The 19,943-nt window shown below is 35.8% G+C and overlaps 1 protein-coding gene across 1 annotated transcript in view; it reads right to left on the bottom strand.

The window, feature by feature from the left end:
* The window catches only part of RALYL (RALY RNA binding protein like), a 695,589-nt gene that overhangs the window by 130,463 nt on the left and 545,183 nt on the right, over positions 1-19,943 (bottom strand). The window contains 1 exon segment of the mRNA XM_044245381.1: positions 5,499-5,574. Coding sequence (XP_044101316.1) covers positions 5,499-5,574 — 76 coding nt within the window.

Raw genomic sequence — 19,943 nt, forward strand, 5'->3', positions numbered from 1 at the left:
ATGCCAGTAATCTGAATGCCCAAGATTGAACCAGGAGCTAAAAGAGACTGTGATTGCTACATAGACCCAGCAACAATGTACTTTCAAACTGAACACTGTAGAAGTGTCAGTGCTGGGGCTTGTGCCTACTCCAGAAGGCCAGGGTGCATCAGCACAGGGGGTGGGAGTAACAGCTTTCTGTCCTCTTCACATTCCACTTAAAAGCCACAGAGTCCATTCCCAGATGGCTTTCTGAGTGGGCTCACCTGACTAGGTGAGTGAATGGAAACCTTTACCAGGGCAAAGGAAGCACTGACACTGGGTGTACTAAGCTTCTGAAAATGAAATGTTTATGTGTATTATCCTTGACATTATAAAGGGAGACAGAAAATAAATAAAATAATCAATATCTAATTGGTAAACGTTCCTCAGCAAACAGAGCAAGTCAATGAAGCAGAGATGTCCAGTATGCTTTTCCTTCATATTGATTTTTGCTATCTAACATTAGCTGAAATTAGCCTCTATTGTTTTTGTTTCAACTGTCAAGGTCCTAGGGGACATTTTAGGTCACTTGAGGATTCATTCCATAATGTGCCCGAGTCACCATGAAGGATAACAACAGAATTCACCTAGGTGGAGTGGTAAACAAATCAGCAGGGATATTTTGCTGCAGAGTCCTTTTACTTGGTCCAGGCTCTAAAAGTGTTTTGGTCACTGAAGTTCCTATAATATAACCTGTCTTCATGGTTATCACCATTAATTGCTGTGATCTTCAAAGAGCGGTACTATAGGTCATCCTGTGACAATCTTAGTATATGTGCTGCCGAAGCGAGCACATCCTGTGACAATCTTTTTTTTTTTTTTTTCTTTAAAGATTTTATTTATTTATTTGAGAGAGAGAGACAGTGAGAGAGAGCATGAGCGAGGAGAAGGTCAGAGAGCGAAGCAGACTCCCCATGGAGCTGGGAGCCTGATGTGGGACTCGATCCCGGGACTCCAGGATCACGCCCTGAGCCGAAGGCAGTCGTTCAACCAACTGAGCCACCCAGGCGTCCCTCCTGTGACAATCTTAAGGAGCCTTAAAGTTACTTGTGGTGACAATCTTGATTTCCACGGTCATCACTGTGAGGTGGAAAGGTTGTTATAAAAGACATTTGTACAACCATATTTGGCATAAAACCGTATTTGTGAGTGATACCTAGTAAGATCTATGCAATGAGTGGGATGAAGCTTGATTTCATGTGTCTTACGGCGCTGTGTTCCCTGTGACTGGGAGGGCTCTAGGTGAGTGAAAACCTGTACTTGGTCAGCTCTGATAAATAGTATCTTTGTTCTCTGGTTGTCAGCTTTACTCACATCAGAGAGGAAAGGTCTGTCTCCTTTATAAGCGGAAACAAAACCATCATGCAATTATTCTCATTTAGCTATTATTTAGTGTTAATTAGAACTTGGCATGCTGGGAAACTCTTTTCCTGGGGGAGAATTTTATTTTAGACCCTCATAGACACTGTGTAATGTACACAGCATATTTGAAGCAATGATTTATTAAAAGTTACAATATTTTCCCTAGAGAATACATTTGCTCTTCACCATTAGGACTAGGTCCAATATTTATGGAATGTTCACAAAAGATTAATTATGTTTCATTTACAAATAGCCTCTAATGGGAGACATTTTTATTACAAGTGCTATTCTAATGAATTGTCTGTCTTTATGAATTCATGTCTAAGACTGAAATAATTTCTTTTGCTTCCTTTCCTCAACCCTATATTTGAGCCTGCTGTTGTTCGTCATGTCTTTCCTATTTCTTCTAACAGATTCATGTGATCATCCCCTCAGTTGCCTAAGCTGGAAAACTTGGACATATTTGGGACTCTCACTCGTCCTTCCATTCCATTTCCAATTCTCACCATATTCAAATGACTCTGTTTCTCATAGAATAAAAGTCAAATCTCCTTAAACTGATAAGCAGGCATATTAAAATCCTGATAACCTGAGCCACCATAGCATTCCAGCTATCTGTTCTTCACCAAGTGAACTATACTAGTTCTCACCACGTGATGCTCTTCTTTATTTCTCTGCCTATGACCTTGTTCATATTTTCTTTGCCCAGCATGCCCTTCTTTCTCTTTGTCTACATACTAAGTGAATGCCTGACTGGAAACCAGCTCAAGTGTCACCCAGACTTTTCACTCCCCTCCCCCTTGGCAGGATTATTAACTCATTTATTTTCTTCTAGAGCTGGATGTATACTTTATTTATGTTCTTTATGTATATGTACATCTAACTCATGTGTAACAGTAAATATTTTAAAGCTTCAGTATGTTTCTAAAATTTTTTGTGTCTTTCATGTATACCATGTTAATTTAGCACATGATAAAGGCTTGGTGAGGGTTGCTTGGTTAAACTGAAAGTCCTGTTAAAAGAAGTAACAGAACAGAGTAATGTCTCAGTGTGTATTCTGTATAAATACTGCTTTGTGGTTGATGATGGAGAAGAAATGGATACAGATAAAGAAGAAAGTCTGATAGTACACCATACACATTCCCAACAGAATAAATAGATACAGAGACATAGCAGTTTAAAGCACAAGGTATATCAGAGGCTACCAATAGTCACAAAAATAATCTACTTTTATTTCATTTGTTCTCTCCTTTCCCTGTAGCCTTGGCATTTCCATGTCATTTGCCTTGAAAAACAGCTACCACAGTGCCTAAACCATAGTAGACACACAATAAACATGTCTTGTATGAATGAATGGATGGATGGATGGGTGGATGGAGAAATGAAATTATTCCAGCTCTTTCATTTCACAGTTCAGAAAAACAGACCAGAGGTACAAAGACTAGGAAAACAGAAACAACCTCTTTTCAAGCTGTTGTCATATGCCCTATGCTAAACTAGGTGCTTTTGCCTCAGTTATTTAATTTTATTCTATGAGGAAAATTATACGATCATTATGTGAGATAAAGAATTTGAAGCTCACAATCTGTGTGCCCTATGATCACAGAAATTGTTTGTAACTCTTGTTCTTATGTTATGTCTAGTGTAGAGCCTTTTCAATGCCACCTGCTGGCATGATATTGATGGACAGAAATATAACTGATTATTGGTTTGGGGGAGCAGGAATCTCTGCTTTTTTAATCTGTATTTTTTTAGATAGTAGCAGGTGAGTAAATATGGGGAGAGGGGATCTAGTCACAAGATCAATAGAATTGAAGGCTGAAAACCAGTTTAGTTCCTTATCTTGACACTTTAGTTGGGGCAAGTCCTTCATTGTCTTGGAAATGTAGTTTTCTCATTTATAATGCAATGCACACAATACCAACTTGTGGTGTTCTATGGTGAACAGATGAATACTACCTATGAAAACACAGTTTGCCCACATAAAAAAAAGGTATTACTATTATGAAGCTTATGTAAGAATAAGAAAGTGTGTATAAAAAGCCTTTCTCAGCTGCACATTTGCGCTCTTTTGTTCCCTTTGTTACCGCTTTGTAATTTCACAACATCCTAGCCTTCATTTGTGTAAACAGATGAGAACAGGATAAATAAGCATTTCTCTACTAATGTGATTTGTATACAATATATCAGATTAAATGAACTTCTGCTTCTGATTTGTTTGAATTCACAATTCAACATAATTTAGTAATAGAGAAATAATAGTTGAAAAGACATCTGTTTCTTGTCATAAGCTTCTATTTTCATAAGAAAATCAAAGCAGTCCAAGAACAGGAAAATTATGAAAACTAACATTACTGCACCGTATTAACTCTCTGATGAGAAAAAAAAGCCACGGACAGTTTGTTTTGTTAATTATTTAAAATTCGAATTTTCAAATGTTCTGCATTAGTGGCAGTTCTATGCATACATTGAAAAATGAACCTGATCAAAAAAGAACTTGCATTTTTCAGTTTTATTAATATTATCCTTTACCTCAAACAAGGTACAGAAAGTATCACTTGCTTTTGGTTGGTGACTTCATTCTGACCTTTAACATCAATACTCCCTTATGGTCATTTATTAAATTAGTTAAGACCTGCACCTTTCCATTTTTATATAAATTTTAAGTTAAAATTAAATCTACACAGTCAAAATAATAAGAGTAATTAAGACATATTTTCAATATATCCTTTAGGATCTCTGATGGTCATACATTAGAGATCTCTGTGGTGTTAGGAATGAATAGGACCTTGAAATTCATCTAATCCTTTTCTTTCATAGTTTGGGAAATGAGGCTGTGAATGGCTGAAAAAAGGAGATATGCCAGTTCTTAGAGAACAAAGACAAAAAAACAGCTTCAAGCTAGCTTTTGAGCACTCTTCTTACTGTACTAGATCAGAATATAATCAATTTTGACAAGTATAACTCAATTCTCATTTACCCAAATAATATCAGGGAAAACCTTGCTCAACACATTAGCTCTTTGGATATAGACACTGATGGAATGAAGATATGTATCTGGGAGAAGATGAAATAAATTGGATGATAGGAGGCCTCAATTGCTTGGAATAATTGGCTAAGTCTAATAAAAGGGGATTTAACAGAGAGAGAAAAACAAAATCTGCACTTAACAATACAAAAACCTATGGCAAAAGTTCAACAAGTGGGACATAAAGCTCAGTAGCACGACATTTTTTTTTTTCAAAAGTGGCTATTTTTAAAGAACTAAAAGTTCTATGAGTTTACTTTTGTCTTCTTCCCAAAAGGAACTGAATTTTACTTAACATGATAGAAGTTTACAGAGAATGATAAAGGTACTCTATCCACCTATAATTGAAATTATGGGTGTGAACACTGATAAACTGGGGCATGTAGAAGGGAAAGAACAGAATGTTAAGTTGACCGAGACCCAAGTATATTAGGAAAAGTTAAAGGTAGTTAGGTATGTGTCTCTGGAGAATGGAAGGTCTGCATCTGCTGTTTTAGAGAAATAGGGGCGAAATGAACAGGTAGTTTGCAACTAAAAAGGCTGAATGATCGGGTGGAAAGAATTCAAGATATAACATCAGAAAGCATAAGTCTGAATTTTGGTGCCATCATTTACAAGTGGTGTGACCTAGGAAAAATCTCTAAGAAAATGCACATCAGGTTCTTGATCTGTAAGATGAAAGTAGCAATATCTATAATGCAGGATGGTTATGAAAATAAAGTTAAATTAAACAACATCAGAAAAATACCTAAAGTACACAGCATGCAGTACTCCAAAGATATTGACCTTTCCACTGCTTTGTCAGTAGAGTCATGAGAGATTTTTATTACATTTTATTAGAGGAGTATCTTGTATAGGGGTTAAGTGGAGATAGGAAGGTTAAATGTACAAGATCCCTGCCAATGCTGTGTGACATATTCATATGTTGATCACCAGCATTTTTTTTTTCCAATTGATCACCAGCATTTTGTTGTACTTTATACCAGGAAAGATTGTTCTTTAAAATATTTGATTCCTTATCGGTTATATTGCCTTTTAAAGTCATGACAAGTTTCCATTACTATATCTCGCAAAATTGCTTACTTACCTATAAAGTGCAGAGAGGGGCCTCTTGTTTCCAGGTTTTGGTCTATATGGTTTGGGTTCGCCTGCCATATTGATATCTGAAAGCAAAAAATAATATATAGCACTGATTAGGAAAAATGAATCCATTTGAGAAAGCAAATCACGAGGTTTTCTTTTTCCTTTTGCCATTTGCCTCTACAAATGTTATATGCCATTTATTTATTCAATGGTTATTTTTCTCCAGCCTATGCTAGGCCAGCCACTGCTTGAGCTATGTCAGGTACCAATCTGGTTAGCTCCATGCCCTCGTAAAACTTACTTTTACTGGGGAAGAAATAGATAGCAAATAACAAACAAAATAAATAATAAAAATATGTAACATATTAGAAAGTAATAAGAACTATGAAAAAAAGACAATGTTCAATGAGGTAGGGAAATGAAGAATGTTTAGTAAAAAAGAGAGAGAGAGAAAGAGATATCCTTCGAAATTGGATTTTTGCCAGAAATAACTTGGTTTGCATAGATTTTTGCATGGAATAGAGCTTTGTTCATAAGAGGAATTATTAATGTTCCTTGACAATATCGTTCCACCTATGTAGAAAAGGAATGTAGAAGGCTGGAATTGTAGAGCATACCAAGTTTACTGAGGGAATAACAAACACAATGCACTCAGCAGCTAGAATGTGTAGTTATAGTTCTGGGGTAGTCAGAAGAAGAGAGCACATCCTTGGCCTTCTGAACTAAAACTGTGATAAAATCTCTAAGATAAGATGATACAATACTTAAATACATAACAAGAGTATTTACATACAGTTGACCAACTTCTGTCTTAAAGATGATTGTAAAACTGTAAGGGGGTTAGAAAGTTGGGTGACAAAGATTTGGAAAATTACACAAAATACAAGATTTAATAAAGTTAAAATTTCTAAAACATGATAAGAAGGAAAATCTAAAAAAGGGCAAACTTCAAGAAAAGCTTTGAAAGAAGCGAGGGACATTATTTTGACAGAAAAGAAAAGAAATGCTTCTCTTCCTTACAATGGCCAACCAGCAGTGAAAATAACCAAAATTTCTACATAAAATACAGCGATGCTTGAACACTGGTGTGAACTGCACTGTCCATTTATATGCAGATTTTTTCAATAAATACAGTATAGTGCTGTAGTAATGTATTTTATGATTTTCTTGACATTTTCTTTTCTCTAGTAGCTTACTTCTATTATAAGAACACAGTATATAATACAGGTAACATACAAAGTATGTTTACTGTTTATGTTATTGGTATGATTTCCAGTCAACAGTAGGCTATTAGTAACTGAGTTTGGGGGCAGTCAAACATTATATGTGAATTTTTAAAAGAGATTTATTTATTTATTTGAGAAAGAGAGAGAGTTGGGGAGGGGCTGAAGGAGAGGGAGAAAGCATCCCAAGCAGACTCCCTGCTGAGTACAGAGCCCCACCCGGGAACTGGATCTCACGACCCTGTGATCTTGCCCTGAGTCAAATCAAGAGTTGGCTGCCCAACTGACTTACCCACACAGGCACCCCCTATACGTGAATTTTTGACTGCACAAGGGGTCAGTGCCTCTAACTCCCATGTTGCTCAAGGATCAACTGTAGAATGTATCTCTTTTTAAAAAATGCAACATTGAGCTAGTAAGAAAGTAAGGCATTCACAGAAGCCAACACCTGAGTGAAAGCAGGAACTTAGATAGAAGTGGAAGACTGACTCTCCTTGTACTTTGAAAACATTTAATGAAACCAGAACTTGAGCTTTAGCTTTCGTGTCCTTGTGAGCTATAGTGGGCAGGAGACAGTGCCCATCTTAAAGAATATGAGCCATATAATCACTAAATTCAACATCCATTTGCATTAAAATACTCAGTTAGGAAGAGATGGAAACTTCCTCCTTCTGACTGATAAAGTAGGTCTAGAAACAAAACAAAACAAAACAAAAAACTCCAGAAAACATCATACATATAGTGAAACACTGGTCACATTTTCTTTAATATCAAGGAATTTATTTTATTTTACTTATTTGAAAGTTTATTTATTTATTTATTTTTAAGTAATCTCTACATCCAACATGGGGCTTGAACTCATGACCCTGAGATCAAGAGTTGCATGCTTTTCCAACAGAGCCAGCCCCTGGAATCAAGAAATTTAAAAGGGCACTCCCCATTAACAATTCTGTATAGTGCTGTATTGGATTTCATAATCAGTGAAGGAAGACAGGAAAATAGTGTCAGAAATGGGAAGGAAGAAATGAAACTGTCATAATTGTTGATAATAATAGATCCACATAAACACTCCAAAGCATCCACAAATTAGTATAATTAATAAAAGAGTTTAATAGATTTGTTGGATTCAAAGCCAATATACAAAATTCAACTCCATATGCCTACACAGTGATAAATGTTTTAAAAATATAATTCTGAAAGATATAATTTATATAGTATAAAAGTAAAGTACCCAAGAATAAATACATTATAAAATTTTAAAGATGTTTTAAAAGAAAATTATAAAATTATCTTGGAAGATTTTACAGTTACCTTACATAAATGGAGAAATTGGAAACTTTGAAATAACGAACATTTTAATTCTTCCAAAGTTGATTTATTGATTCTATATAATTTCAATAAAATTACCAAACATTCTTTTTATGTCTTTTCAGAGTTGGATAAGCTGATTTTGAAATTTATATCATAGAGCAAAAGTTCAAAATAACCCTTGGGGAAAAAACCAAAGGTGGCAAAAGTTGCTTTATCAAGATTTATTTTAAATTGCAGTAATTAAGACTATAGTATTGGTACAGATAGAAAATGAACCACTGCAACATAGTAGAGGACCTCCAAACTGACACACAGATGTGGATGTCTGAATTAGAACAGAGATGGCATAACTGATCAGTGAGTAAGGATGGGCTTCTGAAGCTGTAATAATTGGCTCCCAGTTACTGCAAGGACAAATATGAAATTATCTTATACTATACGGAAGAATTATTATGGGATTAAAAACCTAAATGTGAGAAGCAAAAATACATAAATATTAGGAGGAATGTAGTAGAATATCTTTATGACATCAGAGTATGGAAGTATAATCTTAAGCCAGACATAAAAAGCACTAGCCTTAAAATATGAGATTGATAAATTCTACTACATTGCAATAAAATAAAGAATTTTTGCTCATCAAAAGTTGCATAAAGACAATGAAAAAAGGGCCACAAACTGGATGAAGAAATACATGAGAAAAGTTTTGTTTCTGGAATATATAAAGAACTCATTTACCTAATTAAAAAAAAGAGACAAACCATCAAATAGAAAATTGGGCAAAAAATGCAGAAGAGGCACTTTACAGAAAGATGAATGCTGAATAAAGACATGAAAAGACTCTCAACCTCACTAGTAATGGAGAATTCAATTTTAGTATATGTGCTGCTGAAGTGAGCACAGTAATGGAGAATGCAAATTAAAACACTATGGGATAGCATTGATACCCACTGAATTTACAACAGCTTACAAAGTCTGCTAATATCAAAAGTTGGTTAAGTTTGAGATCAACTGGAATATTTGTACATTGCAACTACACTGCAAGTACAAGCATAAATTGGTACAATTACTTTGGAAGATAATTTAGCAGTTTATAGTGAACTTAAAATACCCAGGAGGTAGGCACCTGAAGAAACTCTTGCATAGTTGTACCATAAGATATATACAATAATGTTCATTGTAGTACACCAAGATAGAAAAAGTTCCTAGAAAAACACATATATCCATTGATAGGTATCCATTGGTAGGATAAATGAATTGTGATATATTACAAAATGACACACTATGCAACAGGGGAGAGTGAGAGAGAGAGACAGAGAGAGAGACTTAGAGCCATAGGGCAACAACACCGAATCTCAGGAACATGTAACACTGACCAAAAAATGATGTCAGGGAATGACAAAAGGAATGAATCATTTTTATGTTAATAAAAATACAAATTTAAACAAATGTTACATAGAAATCAAATACATGTAATAAGATAAAAGAAGAGCAAGCAGAGACAAACAATAAATTTAGAATGAAGGTTACCTTTAAAGGGCAGAAAAGAATGTGGAACTTGGGTAGGACATCTTGGAGACTTGAACAGTAATTACAATGTACTATTAAGCGTGCATATGTAGTGGGAACACGAGTTTTTAAATAGCATCATTCTTTATAACTCTAATGGAGTATAAATTTTATTTTGTATATTTTAATAACTAATAAAGAATTAGAAAAGAAAATGAGAGCAATGATGGTAAATTGTGAACTGATAAATATTCAGGTCAGGGGTAGTGAGTTTTGGTGAACGGGTGGTTTCAGCAAAGATTGTGAAAAAGGAAATAGCAGGAAAGGAGAGCTTGGGTGGATTATTGGATATGAGTAGATTAGTAGAGACCCCAATTAGAACTTTGCATCTAATCTGCCTGGGATACAATTTGGGGTTCTGAGTAGAGGACAGTTGTGAGAATGTATCATGAAGACAGTAACTCTTGTATGATTTGGATTAAGGCACAACCAAAAATCAAGGCTGTCTGAATCTTTCAGATGTGACATAGTTGGAACAAAAAAAGTGAATGAAACAAAAGCAGATTTCTATTATTTTTATAAGCTTTGTAATTATGTTAGAGGAACACCATGTCCATGAAACATAATAAGACACAATGTGTGTGTCTTTAGCTCAGATTCCATGAGTCTCCATTATGAATTAAAAATGTAAAACTAGTCTCATAAATAAAAAAAGCTTAAGACTCAAATATTATAGCACCTTTTTTTTTTAAGATTTATTTATTTATTTATTTGGCAGACAGAGATCACAAGCAGGCAGAGAGGCAGCAGAGAGAGAGGGGGAAGCAGGCTCCCCGCTGAGCAGAGATCCCGATGCGGGGCTCGATCCCAGGACCCTGAGATCAAGACCTGAGCCGAAGGCAGAGGCCTAATCCACTGAGCCACCCAGGCGCCCCTATTATAGCACCTTTTAAAAAATAATATGGTGCTAGTAGTTCTGAGGATAAGTTTAGGAGTTTGACAGCATACACATACAATGGAAAGCCTTTCATGAAAGGCTGTTAAACTTGGTATTTGAAGACATGGGATTCTGTTCAAAAGTTTTTTAAAAATGGAAAAGGAAATCTTTTGTTTCTTACACACATAAAATAGTGTTCAAATGCATAATTTTCCTTTGGATTTACTAAAGGAAATACTTATATTTTATATATTTCATATTGCTATAGTGGTGATCATCCATAACTTGGTGTTAATGGAAAGGATGACGGTGAAAGGGGCTGGATGTGGTCCAGGGAGAAGGGATGGAGGGCAGTGAGCTCAACTAGTCAGTGAACATAAAGTCTTGCCAAGCTCGGTATGAATGAGCACTTCCATTGTACTGAACTTTATAAAAATAAGATTTAATTGTGTCTTCAGAGTAACATGGTTTAATTTGGAAGCCAAGGCTCCGGTTTTCATGTCTCAAGAGCTGTTGGCATTGAAGGGACCATGCAAACAGGGCAAATGACATCAGAACAGTAAATAAACTCTGTGGTCAGCGCTGGAAAGACATCCTGAGGTTCCCTTCCCTCATTGTCAGGCACTGTGTAAGTTTCCCACAGGTATGGCAAGAGAACAGTGACCAAGGTTCACCTTTCTGCCCCCTCTTATAAGATAGGGGCTTTGGAGTGAAACATTGAGATACAGAAAATAAAGCGTTATTTCTTAAATTCCCAAATTTGGAAATGGAGTCATACCAAATACTAATATTTAGAAATCCTATATAGTCCTCAAGAAAGCTGTGGCTTTAATCATTCTCAACAATTTTTTTTAGATCATCCAAAAAATTCTAGTTAAATTCCTACTTGTTTTGCGTAAGTACTTATAAAGGTAACCATATATCAAGAAGGTGGACTCTATTATCTGAGTATTATAATTATATTCTTGTAGAGCGAGTAGGTAAATTTAGGAAAGCACCATGAAAAAGAAGTCCTTGAAGTGTTTCTGTTTGGGTATGATACACATCATAGCTGTGTGGAAGAACTCCCCTAACCCCATTTTGGTCTTAGGGACAAAACAAGGGAGTTAAACTTTTACCCATGGATATGATATGACTGGAGACAGCAGACCTCCACAAGGAGGGAGGAGGGGCGTCTGTATTTTGCCTAGGACATTGTGAGGCTCAGTAAGGACCAACTAAGAGACTCAAAGAACAGACCCCCTATCGGTTTTGAAGTTTTGATATTTCAAGTTAGCATGAAAAAAATTGGTTGGGAAAAAAAAAAAAGTTTAGTCCAAAATTATTCTTCTAATGTTAAACCTCAGAATCAAACAACTGAAAAATATCTTGCTGGGCTTCTGACTATATCACTTCACAGTAAACTACTTAATTTTATTTAATTTTTTACTTAATTTTTACTTAATTTTACTTAATTTTTAAGTAAACTACTTAAAAAATATATTACATGTTCTAGGGGGGCCTGGGTGGCTTAGGCATTAGGCGTCTGCTTTTGGGTCAGGTCATGATCCCAGGATCCTGGGATTGAGCCCCACATTAAGCTCCCTGCTCAGTGGGGAGCCTGCTTCTCCCTTTCCCAAATCCCGCCACCCCCCCTCCACCACCCCCGCTTGTTTTCCCTCTCTTGCTCTGTCAAATAAATAAATAAAAATAAATATATGTGTGTGTGTATGTATATACATATATATATGTTACATGTCCTAAAAAATTAATCAGTTTTCCTTTCTTCTTTATATCTAAGCTAAATAAGCAATACCAATATACCATGACAGAAATAACTATAAAGTTAGAGAGCTGGAAAAAGTCAATGAGCTGAACCTATTCTGGTTTGAGGTAAATGAGATGAGGCACAGACAGGTTCTGCTCTAAAGTGTCATTCTCAGAAATGATATCCAACACACGTTAATGCATTTATTTGAACGATTCTTGTTAGTGTGCAACTAAGATGCTGGTAACAGCGTTCTATTAGTTCATGCTTTATGACTCTTGGGAAGATACCTCCAATTTGACACCCAAACACTGAGTCTTCCTGTTGGCACCCCCATTTTATGTTATGACATAGCTCCAATGGCACAGACTACTGAGTGCTTGCCTTTAATCTTGGACTTTTATCCTGCACAGTGTTGTTCATCCGATAGGTGTTCAGTGAGTCTAACAGTTGATTAAATTCATACAGACCAGAAGGTACATCCTTGCACAGGTTGTAGTGTGTCTAGCCAAACACACTTTGTCAGCACATTTCCTAAAGTGGTATTTATCTGAACTGTTTTGGAAGATCTTAATAGATATATTGCCAAACAGATAAATCATGGTAAAATTGGTCAAAATTCTACAATGGATCTCTTTCTTGGATATTTGTAACATATTAAAGGATAAGATTCTGGAAAAAAGAAACATTCAGTTGTGTTTAACTCATATGTTTATATAGATGTATAGGTTTATAACCATATATATGAACACAGAGTATGCTTTGGATGGTGTATCTGTGAACATCCAACCAGTGTGCTTCCAGAACACTGGTTTTTGAGATACCCTGAAATATTTAGAAAAATATTTTACTTGTATTTCTTTGCCATGTTTCAATTTGGAATATCCTCATGCAAAAAGATAATCTGATCTCTTCAATTACATGTTATTTACACTACTACAGCAAACATGTTATTACATTACTACAACTTGCTACTTACCTCTCCCACTAGTGATCTCTGCTGGTATCTGCCATTTCTACAGGCATTTCACCTTGACATCAGAGTGATGTCTAACTTATAGTATAAGACATCCATGTCATTAATATCATTTTTTAGATGGAGGAAAAAAGCTAAAAAATTTTTTTTCAAAAAGAATTAGTTCAAAGTATTATCTTGATCCTTGAGATTTATTTTGTTTCCTTCCCCAGGTTTAAATAAAAGTTTAAATAATTCAGCCATGGCATATAGAATGCTAGGAAAAGTCATCCAGAACCTTTTATTGTTCACATTAGAAGATTTAAGGATTCATTACTATTCCATTCAATAGAAATTTAGGAGATAAAGAAAATAGTCTCTTACGTATGACAAGGGAATACAATACATTTCCCTAGTATAAGCATCCTCCATTAGAGAGTGTTTGTGCATTTATCAGTGTAAACCCTCAAAACAGCCCTGTTAACTAAGCAGAACAGGAATCATCATTCCCACGTCATGTACATAGGTGTTTGAGGAACTGAGGACGTCAAGGCATTCATAATAATAACATGAGCTCAGTTCACTGCAACTGTCTCTATAAATAAGCATGGCCCATGTGCCAGGCACGGACTGATATCTGCCCCTGTCCTGAGAGAGAGGACTGTCTGAGAGTCCACAGTGGCCTCCAACTAGAGCTGCAAGACTCACAGTCTAGAACTTTCCCTACTCTCTCCTTGCTCTTAACCAGATTTTCGATGTCACATTTGCTATGCCACTCAATCCGTCTGGCTATGGCAAGTAGCATATAAAGTAATACACTCTGAGTCCCCAGGGGTCTTGGCATCATGAGGGGAGGATGTATGATTAAAAGAATGCCGTAAGGAGATGTGTCTGGTGGCAGTGGGGGAAAATACATTCGACCCAACTGATGGCTCGAGGTGTCTTGGCCAGGTAGGTTCACAACTCTGTGGTTTGATGGAGCTGCCCGGAAATGCTTTTACTCTAAAGGAAAAAAAACAAAACAAAACACAAAAACCAAAACAAAACGTGCTAGACTTGCAAATGCAAGTAGCCTACCGTATGATCTAAAATATGGACATTCGAAGTATTTTATGCCTAAACTGAAAGTGGAGCTAATTTGGTACAAAAGCAAATGGCTTTCTAATCTTGTTGTTTTTCCCTTCATGGAGTCAAAGCTAGTTTTAACACTTGAAATATGTCCTTAATAGTATGTTAAAATATTCACTGTTATGGGAATGAAACTGTAGTCTAATTTTACTGGGCAGTCACTGAATTGTGACCATTTTAATGAGCCTTTGGACCTGGTTTCATAAATTAGTTCTGACACAGCACTATGGCACGTTGGCCCCTGGTTATTAGAATGCTAATGTAAAGATCACTGGTTGGCCAGATTCCCATTTGTTACCAGAAAATGCTCTATGCTCCCAGGCTCTGTCTGCAAGGGCAAATAAAAGTGGAAGCTTGAACTTATTACTAATTACTTGGTAAGCCCTATCCAGTGACTTATTTAGATTCAAATTGGTTTTTCCCCAATAGAAACTGGAGTGAAAAAAGTGGGCATGGAGAGTTGATGCCCTTTTTTATTTACTGTCTATTGCTTTCAATGTTTATATTAAGAAGAAAATAAAAATGCCACAAATCATTCATCAAATAATTACTGAACCTAGGGAACGTGCCAGGTACTGTGCTAAGTATTGGGTAAAAGTATGTGAACATGGTGTTTTCTGGGATGTCACAGGGAGAGATGACCCTGAAGCTGACCGCAGCTGGTCTGATCAACATCACCATCAAGATGACTATTTCATGCTCTGGGAACATGGCAGCCCACCCTCTGTGGCTGACGATACTCTCAGACTCCATTCTTGGTACCCGATGTGGTTTCCTCCCAAGACACCGCTTACAACTTAAGCAGTTTCACAGACTTATTATATCTATCAGCAAACTCCACAAAAAGCCTCAGCTCTTTCCATTAAGCTGTAGAGACCTGTCTCTGTCCTTTTGTTTATTTTGCTTTTCTCATCAAAACTCCCATTAGCTAACTGTTAAAATACTTTTGATTTGCCTGAAGCCCAAGTGGTCATGAAACTTGCGGAAACTTTGCGGGATTGGTGCATGTTTACTCAATGTCTAGTTTAAAGTTATTTAATAGCAAACGCAAGCACATTGTCACACAGGTACAAAGCAATTTTTTAAAATTCAAATTTGAATTTCTTTAATTCCTCAAACTTTCAGTTTGCATCATTTTTTTCTCTATCACTTTATCTCTTATATTACCTTGGGTATATTTTTTGAAGAATGGTTTTCTATGTTCTATGAACATCTCTAAAAATCTCTACAAAGGTAAAAATGAAGGACTATATGTTTTATTAAGAGATAAATGTTCCTGGGGCACCTGGGTGGCTCAGTGGGTTAAAGCCTCGGCCTTTGGCTCAGGTCATGATCCCAGGATCCTGGGATCGAGCCCCGCATCGGGCTCTCTGTTCAGCAGGGAGCCTGCTTTCCCCTCTCTCTCTCTGCCTGCCTTTCTGCCTACTTGTGATCTCTGTCTGTCAAATAAATAAATGAATCTTTAAAAAAAAAAGAGAGAGAGATAAAGTTTCCAGAAACCAAATGAATCAAATCTAAAATTTGGATAAACGTTCACCAGCAGCACTATGAATTTGTTAGGACCTTGCTTAACAGTTCTACAAATATACGGAATGACTTATTGACATGAAGAGTAGAGACAACTTTTCTTATAATTAAGACCAAAATACCTGGTAAAAAAATATTCTTAGCCATATATTCATTATCAGTGCATGGACTTAATGGTATTAGCTTCTTTGCATCTCAAGAGTTTATTAGTTTCATACTTGACAAAATACTCCTTATGGAAAGTAAAATTCAAACACAGAATCTGGATTAACAGTTTCCCTGAGAGGTGTCAGATTTCCATCAGTGAAGTAAAGTAGATCCCAAACTTTGGGTATTGCTTCCCTATGTTCCCTTCCTTCTCTAATCTCTCTTTTCACATATGTATAGATAAATTTATTTTCTCAGGTCCTTTCTTTGGTGGCTTTGCATTCAGTATTTACAAACTACTGTGTTTAGAGTATTTTATAGTTCATAAATATAATGAAACCCCAAGGCTAACATTAAGTAGCTAAACACATTTAATTTTGAGATTAGTATACAACTCTGAAACTCAAAGTTCAGTTGGCAAACAGACAGCATCTGTAACCTGTTAGAAGTGCAGAATCCAGGTTCTATCTCAGAACTAATGAATCAGACTACATTTTAACAAGACACTCAGGTAACTGCTATGCACATTAGGTTTGAGAAGCAATGGAATCTAACATATTTATGTGAAATCCCTTCCTCTAGTTATTTTCTAACTGTTTTGAAAGGGAAGCCTTAAGAATTCTGAGCAGATGACTTCACTCCCCATCAGAGAAATGCAAATCAAAACCACCATATCACCCCACCCCTGTCAGAATGGCTAATATCAAAAACAGAAAAAACAAGTGTTGGTGAGGATGTGAGAAAAAAGGAACCTCTGCGCCCTATGGGTGGGAATGCAAACTTGTGCAGTCACTATGGAAGACAGTATGGAGGTTCCTCAAAAAATTAAAAACAAAACTACCCTAAGATCTAGTAATCACACTATTGGGTATTTACCCAAAGAACACATGACCACTGATTTGAAAGGATATATGCTGCCCTATGTTTACTGTAACGTTATTCACAATAACCATAATATGGAAGTAGCCCAAGTGCCCATCTATAAGATGAGTCAATAAAGAGGTGGTACACACACACACACACACACACACACACACACACACACCCCGGAATATTACTTAGCCATAAAAAAGAATGTGTGATCTTGTCATTTGCAACAACATGAATGGATCTAGAGAGTATAATGCTAAGTGAAATAAGCTAGTCAGAGAGGGACAAATACCATACAATTTCATTCATAATGGAATTTAAGAAACAAAAAAAATGAACAAATGAAAGAAAAAAAGAAAGAAACAAACCAAAAAACAGACTCTTAACTATAGAGAACAATCTGACGGTTACAGACAGGGGGTGGGTGGAGGATGGGTGACATAGGTGAAGGGGTTTAAGAGTACACTTAATCCTGATGAGCACTGAGCAGTACATGGAATTGTTGAATTACTATACTGTATACCTGAAGTTAATATAATACTGTATGATAATTACACTGGAATTTAAAATTCTGAGCAGAAAAATAAAGCATATAGGGAAGAAACTTGAAAAATGCTTTTTTAAAGGTTTAGAATGGCCTAATGGTATCTTAATGTCATCTTTGATGATAATTATACTTGCTTGCATTTGCATATCACTTAGCATTTGATCACATTTTCACACATCTTAAAACATTTTCACAATAATCTTGTTTCACAATAAGTCTTGTTGCAGATTCCCACTTATTCAAATCGAAGTTGAGGAAGTATATGTTATTTTCACAAGATAACATAGTTAATAAGCAGGGGTGCCAAGACTCTGAGTTCAGGAATTCCCACTCTAAATAAACATCATGTTTTATAGATGAAGTTTGACTTTTCAATTAAAAATATATATATCACTTTTGGCAAGACTTGTAAAATTTATTGGCAAATTACTAAAATATTTCATAATTTCATTTAGTAAAAAGATAAATTTTCACAAAGTCTTCATGAACACATATAATGTAGAAAACCATTAAATTTAATCTTTTTGTTAAAATTCCATGAGATAGCAAAACTTCAAAGAGCTCTGTGACCAAAATGCAAGCCTAGAAGAACCAGAAATCAAGGAAATGCAAAGAATCTAACCTCGTTCACCCAGGAAAGAAATAGATTACCTGATATCTAAGAACAAAACCAAGCTACGATAAAATCAAGAATACACAAAATTTAATCAGGTAAAAATTCTTTTAGCTACTGCCATGCAACAACATGTCGAAGACTTTAAAATGACTCCACCATATCATATCCTCTCTCTAGACAGCCACATTCCCTCTCTTGCCCTTCACACCTCATATCCTAATCCAATCCCCTGTATTTTGGCTTCCAGGTATGCTGACCTCCTTACTCTCAGGCTGTCCAGTTGTGTCCCTCTGCTTTGGGATTAGCCACTTCCTCTCTCCCAGCCTCCTTTCCCTCTACATAATTCCACGTCTAATTCCCCTAAACCTTTCAAATCTTTGCTCAAATGTCATTTTCTTACCTATTTAATGTGCAACATTTCATTTCCCTACACTTCACATTCACAATCCCTTCCTCTGCTTGAATTTTTGCTCTCCAAAGGGGTTTATCACTTTCTAATTTGTGATACAATTTATTTATTCATTATGCCTATTGTTTATTGCTAGGTTATGCCCTACCTACCCCTCTGGCTAAAATGTTGGCTCCATGAAGACAGGGATCTAGAATATTTGGTGAATAGATGGAGTTAATAAGTGTTGAATACATTAATGACTTAATCAATGAATTAGTGACTTACCTGAACTTTCAGGGGTTCAACATGGCTGTCAAAGGTAGAAAGTAGAGTCAAGAACAAGGTTATAGTTACAGTGACCATGTAGTTTACTATCTACATGGGTCACTTTTGGGTGTGATGAGGGCATTAAAATTATTAAAATTGCGTAATTTAGAAAATTTATGTAATTGATCAACAAATGGGTTTATTATACCACTGATTCTATAAAGGGAGGTAGTCAAAAGATTTTTAAAAATTCTTAATCTGTTTAAAGTAAAGAAAAATTAAAATAAATTTAACTTGATAAACTAAGTAATATTCATGGTCCTTTGATCCATTCATACTGTGTCACATTTTTCTGTAAAATTTGTTTTCAAGTCATCTTATTTTAAATTTTTCATAAAATTTCACTAGTTTTCCTCAAAGTTGCACTTTGCCATTACTGACTTTGACATTATTGACACTTTTAAATTATTCTGTTCTGTAAACATAATATTTTTTATTGAGAAAATACCTCTATAGGTGCTGAGGAAGATCAGCTCAGAACGATTGTAAGTGGAAAATATTCTTCATTATATTTTTATGTCGATATGTGTAATTGTATTAGAAGAGATATTTTCATAGGTATTGTCTTTTTTCCTCCATTCACAGAGTACATTTCTTGACATTTTTCTAAGATAAAAATTGTCAAAAATGTCTTAATATTCCTTTGAATATCTTAGGAAAAGTATATGCCATACACCACTGGCATTCTCAATTTCATTTTTTGTCTTTAAATAGCGAACGTATCATTAGTTTTTGATATAATGTATAATGATTCATTAGTTGTGTATAACAACCAGTGCTCATCATGTCCTGTGCCACTCCTTAGTGCCCATCACCCAGTTATCCCATCCCCCACCACTACCCCTCCAGCAACCCTCAGTTTGTTTCCTAGAGTGAAGAGTCTCTCATGATTTGTCTCCCTCTCTGATTTCTTCCCATTCAGTTTTCCCCTCCCATCCCCTGTGGTCTTCTGTGCTATTCCTTATATTCCACATACTAGTGAAACCATATGATAATTGTCTTTCCCTGGTTGACTTATTTCACTTAGCATAATCCCGTCCAGTTCCAACCATGTTGATGTAAATAGTAGGCATTCATCCTTTCTGATGGCTGAGTAATATTCCATCGTGTATGTGAACCACATCTTCTTTATCCATTCATCTGTTGAAGGGCATCTCAGCTCCTTCCACAAATAGGCTATTGTGGTTATTGCTGCTATGAACATTGGGTGCATGTGT

Source organism: Neovison vison, chromosome 4, assembly GCF_020171115.1.
Source record: "Neovison vison isolate M4711 chromosome 4, ASM_NN_V1, whole genome shotgun sequence".
NCBI classification, from domain to species: Eukaryota; Metazoa; Chordata; class Mammalia; order Carnivora; family Mustelidae; genus Neogale; species Neogale vison.